General features: G+C 37.7%; 1 protein-coding gene across 1 annotated transcript; it reads left to right on the top strand.

The window, feature by feature from the left end:
• The first annotated feature begins 1,834 nt into the window (after nt 1-1,834).
• gdnfa (glial cell derived neurotrophic factor a) lies at nt 1,835-10,950 on the top strand. Its single transcript, XM_065264451.2, has 3 exons — nt 1,835-2,305; nt 3,094-3,316; nt 8,046-10,950. Exons 2-3 carry the CDS (start codon nt 3,121-3,123, stop codon nt 8,567-8,569), a joined length of 720 nt encoding a protein of 239 aa, XP_065120523.1. The 5' UTR covers nt 1,835-2,305; nt 3,094-3,120; the 3' UTR covers nt 8,570-10,950.
• The last annotated feature ends 330 nt before the right edge of the window (nt 10,951-11,280 follow it).

Here is an 11,280-nt window from a genome sequence, read left to right as displayed (position 1 = left end):
GGTTTGACAGTCACGATAAACTACGGCTCTGTTACAAAACTACTGAGCTGTTTTCTTTAAATACAATATAGGTGCCTTCTATGGAAGCATCTTAAGTGAAATTTAAGCTTACACTGTTTGAAATGTCTGCCAGCTGTTTAACTTATTTACATTGATGTTATTTACTGTTTGTTCAAAGTTAAATGAACATTAAACATTAACAGAATCAAACTATAAAATAACCAGAAATCCTCATCAACCTTTTTGTGTTTTTTCTTTCAGATTTTGTTTCTCAGAATGCTTTGCATGAGGCTTTAATTTTATAGTTTAGTTTTATTCTGTAAAGATAAAAACTTTAAATAAACTGTTGTCAAATAACATCCATTTATATCTACAGTAAGTTACTGGCAAACAGCTGACAGTAATATTGTCATTTACAGACATTTTTGATAGTGTCATTTTAATATTTCTTTGATTTAAATGGAGTACAGTATAATTTAGTAAACACATGTTAGTTGACTTTATTTTAGTTGCAGAATTAATACACAAATTCACCCGTGTATACATGCAAGATCCTGAAAGCAACCTTTTTAATCTTATGATGTGTTGAATAAACACTATATATAGTGTCTCAAATTCAATGTCAGTAAAGTGAGCAGAAATGTGTCACTCATAAAGATCAGAGACTCTGAGTCCTCCATAAAAGAGGCTAAACCTATAGTAAAATCCTGTATGTACACATATTTATTCAAATGTAGGAGACAGAGATCAGACTTTTTAAATGACAGCTGAGTAACAACATTACTGAACCTTTTTAAACAATTGCATTTATTTTCTTCATGCAATAATTTAGCAGTATGACTCTCAAACACATTTCTGTCTGTCAGTTATTTTTTGTTTGGCTCGCTGATGTCCAAATGGATTTTATATTTATCAGACACAAACAACTTAAATGCTCCTAACAACACTGAATGTTTCAGATTATTACCTTGAAATCTTATCATGAAGAAACATCTGCAGGACAGGCACAGCATGCACACCTGGATCACGTGCGATATAAAAACAAACAAACATTAGATCTTTTCTTACTGTATGTCTCACCATACAAGTTAACTCAAGTCTAGAAGAAAATGCCTATGGAATATAAAGCATGAAGTTTAGTTTTTACACAGAGTATCTGAATGAAAACTTCATCCTCTGACAGGAATCACATAAAGACACACGTCTCATTTCTGAGGCCGTATTATAAGAAAAACAGTACAGGGGAAAGTGCATCACAGTGCCATCCAAGTTTTCAATATTCACCTTAATACCTATTGAAAGACAAACATGTCATGTCCTGTCTGCCAGGATCTCGCTGTTGGGTTTCAGGGTTTGGCCCTTCACTAAGAATGATCTGACAAAGATTTCTGCAGGATATCGTGATGAAAAGCAGCGTTTTAACTTTGACAATACGGCACACAAACAACTGTAAAGGCCTGAGATATACAGAAAGCAGGTGAGCGTATACTGCAGGAGGATCTTTCTCATGTCCTGTAGTACCTATCATCAGAACATTCGCATTGAGGATTTTTTTTTAATTGATGAATGTATGATTCATCATGAGATGAGGCGTGTTATGACAAAAGTACACAAATGCTTACTGCCAAAACTTACTTAAAAAGTACCATCTAGTGATGATTACTGTACTGGTACCATGGTATTTGTTTGGTACACCGAGGTAAACACTGTGAAAAACATGATAGTGTCAAAGTCAAACACATAGTAAACATTTCTATGAATGCTGACTACAGGCTGTAAATTCAGCTATGAGAATACTCCATTCTGATTGGTTGATGGATCTCTGCGACTGTGTGAGAAAACTGAAGGTGGGGCCAGAGTGATGTCAGCGCGCTCGAACCCGTGAACATATTTAAACGCGCTCGGAGCTCAGTGCGCGCGTCAAACGCGTGGAAGAGACGCGCATGTGGATCAGCGGCGCTGTCAGACAGCATCTTCTGCACACCTGCTCTCATCTGCGTGGATATTAACCTGCGTCTGCGCGTCGCGTTTGGAGGCAGAATGCGGCGCGTTGTGACGCGCGCTTTGGAGACGCGGAACTATCGCAATTAGTTTGGATCTCGCGGCGGGTTTGATGTTTTGACGGTGGTTCCTTCACGTGACAGACGCGCAGCGCATCACAGAACCGCGCGGACGCTGAAGATCCGCGCTCGCGTCATGTGGATGTAGTGGATTAAGTGCGTTTCGAGTGGATATTTGTGAGCAGACTCACTGTGGATGTGTAAATGTCTTTTCTCCGCACGGGTCTCTATGGGCCACAGTTAAGGTGAGTTCCTTATACATTGAAATCAGGGTTCTCCAAAGAACCCAGCTGTGCGCGCGTCAAGAACCAAGATTTTGTTCTTTGGTGTGTTACTGGTGTTTGTAAAATCTGTAACTTGAGAGAAAAACATGATACATTTGAACAGATTGATGTTACATCTTCAATATTTTAATCTGCTGTGACTGCAAATAAAAAAAAAGATAATGCTTAGAAAATGCTCTGAAGTAAATCACTTTCTCTCTTGTGTAAATCTTTTATACTTTTTTAATCCGAGAATTTTAAGCTGTATTTAAGTTAATAGTTATATTTGAATGGTGAATGTGAAATGATTTAGAGCAAAGCCTCATTTAGTGCAATAAAGTAGAAATCGACATCATAACATTCAGAAGAGCACAGCGTTTATTTGCAATTCAGTGAAGCGCGTGCACGCGTGTTTGTGTTGAGTGTGTGCGTTAACTGTGTGTTGGGGGGGTTCTCTGGCAGTGAAGACACATTTTTTCTCCTCTGTAATATTGACAGAAATCTGTTGAGCATTAACTGGGCTACAGGCTGCAGAACAGATTTCATGCAGGACCATCAGCAGAAGGTTTAATTCTGCACTTCTCACCAGTTGCAAGCACTTTTCCCTCCTGAACTGTTTCATTCTTGGAAGGCCTTCAGTAGAAGTGCATACAAATCAATGCTGTGTTCCTTCAATTAAAGCGTGAAAAGACCCCCGCAGGTTCTTATTTCACAAATAAAATCTTAACCCGTGTGCAGATATCACAGTGTTTACCGTCACACTCTTGCAGCTTCCCATCAAAGGAACTGGCTCTAAAATGAAGTTATGGGACATCGTAGCCCCGTGTTTGTTGCTCCTGAGCTCGGTTTCCACACGTCCCCTCTTCCACAAGCTGCAGCCGTCCAAAAGAGCCGTCGTCTCCGAGGGCCACGCTGACATCTCGGCACCGGACCCCATCGTAGACGCTCATCCTGAAACTAGAGACCTGAAACAAGCTTCCATGGAAGAACAATGTAAGTCAATCAACACGTAAGAAATCTATCAGATCTTCTTGAATATGTTTGTTTGTCTGTGTGGAGCGTTTCATTAGAATAGAAATTCTCCGAGCTGTTTTCAATTACTTACATAGCTGCATATTGAGCAACGTGGCTCGGCAGTGGATACACACACAGATGCAGAAAGCTGACCGTATATCCATGAAGAATATTTGAAATATGTCTCGGCTGAAACCTGACCTTCACAAGCACCCATTAAACATATGCTTTACATAACAAACCCCTGAATTCTTAAAGCTTCTTATTCTGAAAACCTAACCAAAATCTCCTGGATTATGACAGAGAGGTGTTTATCTTTAGCACGATCAGATTCCTTTCTTGCATGCTGACACAAACAGATAATGATGGTGAGAAATAAAGACGTGTGCTTTTGGAGAAATTGAACTCTGTGATCGGCATGACCACAACTCACACGGTAGTAAAATTACACGCGGATTTGACACAAACCGATGTGGTTAGTCGAACCCGTCACCTTTCCTTCATCACGAGAACCGTCTGAATTAATGCATTCCTCCAACTTAAACCGGTGCCAATGTGGTTTTGATTAATTCGAGCGATGCGGTCTATAGGCTTGTAAAATATGCATGAAGTTGTTTCAAAAGACAATGAAATCCTTAAGCGAGACCCCCGGCCCGAGCCTTGCATAACGGCAGGCGTGCTGAAACTATAGTGAGAACAGACGCTGTTAGCTGGAGAAAACAAACACATGTTGAATTATTCAATGTCTTCTGTTCACTCAATACATGCATTACTGTCTCTAAAGACAAACACACGCTTGATCATCTGTCCAAACTCGGCCCTGGAGCGCCCGTGTCCTGCAAAGTTAACACACCTGCCTGAAAGTTTCTAGTCTGAGGCCTTGCTTAGCTGGATCAGGTGTGTTTGATGGGGATTGGCGCTCCAGGAGCAGGATTGGACACCATTAAATATCAAAATCACAAAGCTTTGACAGACTCAGAATCAGTTCCTGAAAAAAAAACATATACTGCTACATTAAATGTGTATATTTGTCTTGTTCTAAAAAAAATTATCATGCAAAATTATAAGGCATGCTTTAGAGATATATCTTGAATTTAGTTCAATTAGGGTGACCATACGTGCCACATTTCTGGTGCATCCCCCAAAAGTCACATTTATCGACGTCCTGGAGGTTTATTATTCCAGGTTCTATTTCTGAAAGCAACCGTTACATTTCATGTTAAGAATTACATTTGTATGAAAAATGAATGTAAATGATATAATGTTTTGTGAAATGTGAGAACCTCGATGAATGCGGCTTCCGGAGGATGCACCCGTGAAAAATGTCACGTATGGTCACCCTAGTTTAATAAAGAAAGATTTCTTATCTGATTGGCAAAATGTTTTTCCTGTGTTAGGAATAAACTAATAAACTCCAGCAATGCTGTCTAGGGAGGCAACACGCTTGATTTTGAGAGCCAAGTGCTATTCATGTGATAGTGTTGTGTCGCGTGTCAGCTGTGGATTAGATCATATAACCTACTGACTCTTAGTTACACAACTGACACCAACCAAAAGATAAAACACTGAGCTTTCTTTCATTACACCTGCGGTGGTTGTAGCTTTTGAATAAATTTGCACCACACCCAAACCACAGCTCAGAGAATGATTTACTTTACCTGACACACCAATAAGCATTAAGACAAAAGACTCAATTGCTGTGGAGATTAAATGAAAATGAATGTGACGCTAAAGTACAGAATGTTACATTTGATTACATTTCAACACATAAATGCTTACCAACAAAGAACAACAACCTTTCATCCTGACCTACACAAAATACAGAAGCGAAGGATCAAACTAATACTACACAATCACTGCGTTTCATGTGTGAACAATTCATGCATTACAAGATTAAGAGCAAAAATGATCCAGAGTCAGTTTTTGCATTTACAACCCTCTTAGAATGAAATGGTCTATTATTATCTTATTTAAAAGGGTCATGAATAATAATGATGAGCTCTGCTCTGATTGGCTGTTTCTCCTTCAGTAGCTCTGTGTGTGTGTAAACAGATCTTATGTTTGAGTCTGTATCAGATTTTGAGGAATAATCAATTGTTTGGAGATTGTTAATGGACGTTTCTGAGTTGTAAGTTTGTGTTTTTGTCAGTATGGACCTGCAAAACGTAACTGTAAAGTCAATATTACAACTTTAACCTAAATTCTAGCATATAGCATTAACTAGCATATAGCATTAACTAGCATATAGCGCTAACTCATCAGTCACAACTTTGTTTATAACATTGTAACAACATTGTAATTAATTTAATGTGTAATTTAATGTTGGGGCGTACATCTGGACTGTAACGTCACAGTCAGTGTTATGTTGAGATTGGTCTGTTCCCTACTGAAAAATCCAGCAAAGACCAGCATAAACTTGTAGCTGGTTTTAGCTGGTTTAAGGTGACAGCTAGACCAGCTTGCAATACCAGCTAAAAGCAAACTGGGAGACCAACTAAAACCAGCTCACCAGATTATGCTGGTCTTAGCTAGATTTTTCAGTAGGGTTTCCAGCGGTCTTTTGTATGCACAAGGTTTACATAAGAAGAAGGAAACAATCGTGTTTGATTCTATTCTGTGGAATGATTTAACTTTTTTTTTAATATTCGAGAGTTTAAGCTGTTAATATTACAAAATTGCATGTGAAATAATTACTTTTTAAAGGTTTACAATGAAAATGAATGCACCAAACCCATGAGTCCTCTGAATTAAACATGCATGTCAAGACAGAATTATAGTTTGTATATAAAATGAGATATATTATTGTTTATAGTGTTATATATTATAGCAGGATAAAAAACTTGTGTTCTCTTATGAATTTATTATGCATCAATTTAATTTCATAATTTCTACAACCTAATGTAAAGTTTATATTAAACATAACAGGAGCATTCGTCTGGTAACAGATTTAAAATGATGATGTGTTGAAAGCTGACTGTCACTTTACATAGACGACAGAGTCAAGTGAGATCTCCGCAGTAAGTTTTTCTTTCATCTCAAATATCAAATGGTTCATGGTCTCTATTATTAAAAACAGTCACAGCAAACAGCACGCGCAGGGTTTATGTACTGCATGTCAATGACGGCTCAGACACGCTGAAGGGCCTGGTCAATACCAACTCTTATTATTCATCCGTGCCTACCTACAGTAAATACAGTTTTACTTTCTACTGCACCTTTAAAATATAAACGTTTTGAAAACTTCTGTACTTTTGTCTCAAATTTACCTTACTGCATGTCACCTCCAACATTAAGCAGATGTGCACGTGTGTTAGAAGTCAAATAAAACTACTGTAAATATATTTTTGCTACAGATGTGAAGGTGAGATTTTACACCTGCCTCTGTTGAGTCCAGTTTGTGTTTGGTTGGTGTGAAAGCAGATTTCCAGACTGAAATACATCGAGGTGTGATGCACAATTCACACGCCATCATTTATGTTTTTAGAATTCAAGCTGTTTATAATATTGTACTACAGTATAATCTGTTTATAAAATAGATCTGATCGATTTGAAAAGAGAAATTATTAATAACATTTTGATTGAACAAGCCTAGAAATGATTTCCTCCTCTTGATGTACTGTATGCGGTTTATCATCAATATACAGAACATCTACTCAGACCGTTTTGTCTTATTGAAGATATGCTGACAAATGTCAATATATGACCCTGGACCACAAAACCAGACATAAGTTACACGAGTATATTTCTAGCAAAAGCCAACAATCCATTGTACGAATTAAACATTTTTCTTTTGTGCCAAAAATCAATAAAGATGAGGTTCCATGAGGATATTTTGTCAATTTACTACCGTGAATATATCAAAACTTTAATGTGTGTTGCTAAGGACTTCATTTGGGCAACTTTAAAGAGATCGTTTACTGAAAATATAAACTTTCGGTCACCATTTAAGTTGTTTCAAACTTTCAAAAACTCTTTGTTCTGCTGAACATAAATGGTGAAGATATTTTGAACAATGTTTAAAACCAAGCATATCTGGGGCACCATTGATCTCCATTGTAAAAAAATATCTGGGGCACCATTCACTTCCATAGTGATATTCTTTGGTTCTTAACATTTATGTTCAACAAAACAAATACATTCATAGAAGTTTGGACATTTTTTTGCATGCTAAGACTCTAGATTTTCAAATAGTTGTATCTCGGCCAAACCATACATCAATGAAAAGCTTATTTACTCAACTCTGTGATGATGTATAATCTTGATTTCAAAAAATGTACCCTTATGACAGGTTTTGTGTTCCAGGGTCACATATCTGAGATGATAACATCAACATTTTAGTATTTTTTAGTATTAGGATGATTTTTTGGAGCTTGTCTGGTAAGTGTGACGTGATGTACGTGGTGAAATCAGGACGAAGTGAATTTTGAGGAGTTGTAATGAAATCATGGTGTATTATATGAAGATCAAAGCACGGTGGATCTCTCCTAACCCTAACCCTTTGTTTAAGAGAAGGCCAGTGTGCATGTTTTGAGTTTGTGTATGAGCAGATGTTTTCTGCTGTACCTCAATGTCAACGTTTATAAGATTTTCCATCCTCTGATTCAGTTAAACCTGTGAAAATCTTCTCCAGTGCTTACAAACAAACAAACAAATACAAAAATAAGAATTTAATGAGCTTGCGCTGATGTGTTTTCTCTTTCTATTAAAGATGATGTAAGCAGTCTTTACCCGGAACAGTTCGAGGATGTAATGGACTTCATCGAAGCGACTATCGGCCGATTGCGGCGCTCCCCGGATTCTGACGGTGTTTCGAAGAGGGATCGAGCGCGTCAGCGGAAAGCGTCGAACGGCGAGAGGAGCGTCCGAGGAGACAAAAGGAGGAGTCGCGGACGAGCCCGAGGGGGGAAGGAAAGTCGAGACGAGAGGGTCAAAGGTCCCGGGCGTGGATGCCTCCTGAAAGAGATCCACCTCAATGTGACTGATCTGGGATTGGGCTACATGACCAAAGAGGAATTGATATTTCGGTACTGCAGTGGCCCCTGTTACGACTCTGAGACCAACTATGACAAGATCTTGAACAACCTCACCCAAAACAAGAAACTTGACAAAGACACGCCATCTAGGACTTGCTGCCGGCCGATCGCTTTCGACGACGACATCTCGTTTTTGGACGACAGCTTGGAGTACCACACGCTAAAGAAACATTCCGCTAAAAAGTGCGCCTGCGTCTGACCTGCCGACCGACCGACCGAACGCATGCATGCACGGGACGGATGAAACCAGGAGTTTTCGCTTGTCAGGCCCTGTTGGGAAACAAAGACGACAGAGCGATGATTGACAGATCTGAACACAAGAGTTCAGACGCTCGGTAGATGGAAAGAGATCTCAGCTGCTCGGTGTTACCAAACCCTTAATATGATGGAAATGTTCATCATCATTTACGTCATAACTCAAACAAACAGATGCTCGCAGTGGATTATTGTGTTTACACTGTGGTCAGAAACCAATGCATCCACAGACTTCAGATCTTTAATATCCAGAAAGCTATCTATCTATATATATAGTATATATGAAAATGTATTTATTGAGATTTAATTAAGTTATTGTTATTTATTGCAATCCATTGTATAAGAGTGTTTGTTTTTTCTTATTTATTTTAGAAAGTTATTTGGTTTTCTGTCTTAGATGGTGCCAAATCCAAGCATGTGTTTGTAGAGACACCCAAACCATTTCAAAAGTTGAGGTTTTTCTTCTGTGGTACTCAAAGGTGACTGAATATCTAAAGCGCTGTTTTAAGTGGATAGTGATTAGGGCTTCAAAACGATTAATTGCAACTAATCGTTTGCAGAATAAAAGTTTTTATTTAAAAATAGATAATATATAAATAGCTTTTTTTGTACACACACATATATATGATTTAATGAAAAACTTATTCTGCAAACAATTAGTCGCGATTATTCGCTTTGCAGCCCTAGTGATTCATAACGCCAAGACCTGAGTCTTCTGATGTCATATGACAAATAATCTTCCCTTATGTCAGACCTCTCACTTAATTCCACATCACAGTAAATATTGCTTCCTGTATGTCTGCTGCAGAAATGAAGATTATAGGGCTGTAAAACGATTAATCGCGACTAATCGTTTACATTATATATATTTGTATGTATTTAAGTCATACACACATGCAAGTATATATTTAATAAATATTCACATGTGTATATACATTTTTATATTTATGTATAATTTATATTATATATAAAAACTTAATATATAAATAGATTTTTCTTTCTTAAAATGATACATGCATGTGGGTGTATGTATGTATTTTTAAATAATTATTATACACAGTACACACACACATGATGTAAACTTTTATTCTCCAAACGATTAGTCACGATTAATCGTTTTGCAGCCCTATAAGATTATCACTCTTCAGTTTCATTGTGTTGCTGGAGAAGATGGGGAATCATACTTTTATAATAATTTTTAGTCCATGTTGAAGCTTGGCAGTATGAATCACTTTCCAAAAGAAAGATAATAACATGTAGTTGGGTAAGTAAATGATTAAGTGTTCATTTGAAGCTTAACTACTTTAAGAAGTAATGAACGCACCCCAGCGTCACTTATTTAAAGATTCGTCTCCACATCAGTCGATCCATTAGTGAGAACATCATACTAGATAATAAGCAGGCAGGATTATTTCATAGCGAAAATAAGTGGACCAACAAATAAACTAGACAAAAGACCGATGTCAAAACCTTTATACTGTCTTTTTCCATCACGAAATCCCACGAAGGTCTGCGAGAGACCGATTGTTTACTCAGTCTTTGGTGGTTGTTACTGGAACTCGAATGGCTCGTCTCCAATTATCTCTTTAAAATACAGCCTGGTCCAATGTGTTTACATCTCACCGTGCCAGACAGAAACACGGCCACAGTGAACCGTTTGATCCCAATAAATGATGTTACGTTTGACCTTTTTTATATCGGTTGACCAGTTGGCGAGTGTCTGGTAACCTGGAGTTATCGCTGAGGTCCCCGCTGGCTGGCTGGCTTAACAGATTTGACTCATTAATCTGCACAAATAAAGCGGTCTCGCATGGTTGGAAAGACTCCCTATCGTTTAAGACCAATTATATCAAATCTGCTTCGTCTTTCCTAAACTTCTTAACAAAACACAGCCAGGAGTCAGCGGCATGCACATTCACATACAGCTCCAAACAAAAGGGAAAATAGAGTTTCAGCTGACAGACAAACACACCTTTATTACGATCATGGGTATAAAGCCGTAATCCCTCTTCATACTTAACAAATCCACTCATTTCTAAAGTATTTAGGCCAACCTCTGTAAAGCATGATCTACCTCTGATCACCAGCATTTGTTAATGTTAAAGATCCACCAAACCAAACAAACCCTCCCGTCCTGATGGATGATGATTTAATAATGGACCTGAGCTTGAAAGTTACGTTGTCTAGAAATCTTTGAAATCCTTTTCTGTCCTGCGGTGTTTGTTGGTCCTGTTGTCTTGTTTTGTGTTACTGAACCAAAGCTCTCTGCAGACTTTATTTTTGTACAATATTCATTTTATAACTTTTTACAAAATAAAACTCATTTCTATCACGTTTCTGTGTGCATAAATCAGAGGATAACTCCTCACAACACAACCATTTCTTTAAATGAAACATATATCAACTTTGTACAACCAAACTTAAAATATTAGGTTGAACTGACTAGCGAAGCCAAGTTTTTACAGTGTATTAAGTCATTATTATAGGTGGATTGTAGGAAAATTGACACATTTTGTAAATGCATAAACAATAGGAAAGGTTTGACTTACCAGCCCAAAACCTACTACATCAAATATTACCAAAGCAATATTCCACATTCATAAATAATCCTGATCATTTCCTCACCCCCAATGTCATCCAAGATGTTTATGTTTA

This window comes from Paramisgurnus dabryanus, chromosome 10 (genome assembly GCF_030506205.2).
Source record: "Paramisgurnus dabryanus chromosome 10, PD_genome_1.1, whole genome shotgun sequence".
Lineage (NCBI taxonomy): Eukaryota > Metazoa > Chordata > Actinopteri > Cypriniformes > Cobitidae > Paramisgurnus > Paramisgurnus dabryanus.
The sequence above is the reverse complement of the archived record's forward strand: the minus strand, read 5'-3'. Positions and strand labels throughout refer to the sequence as shown.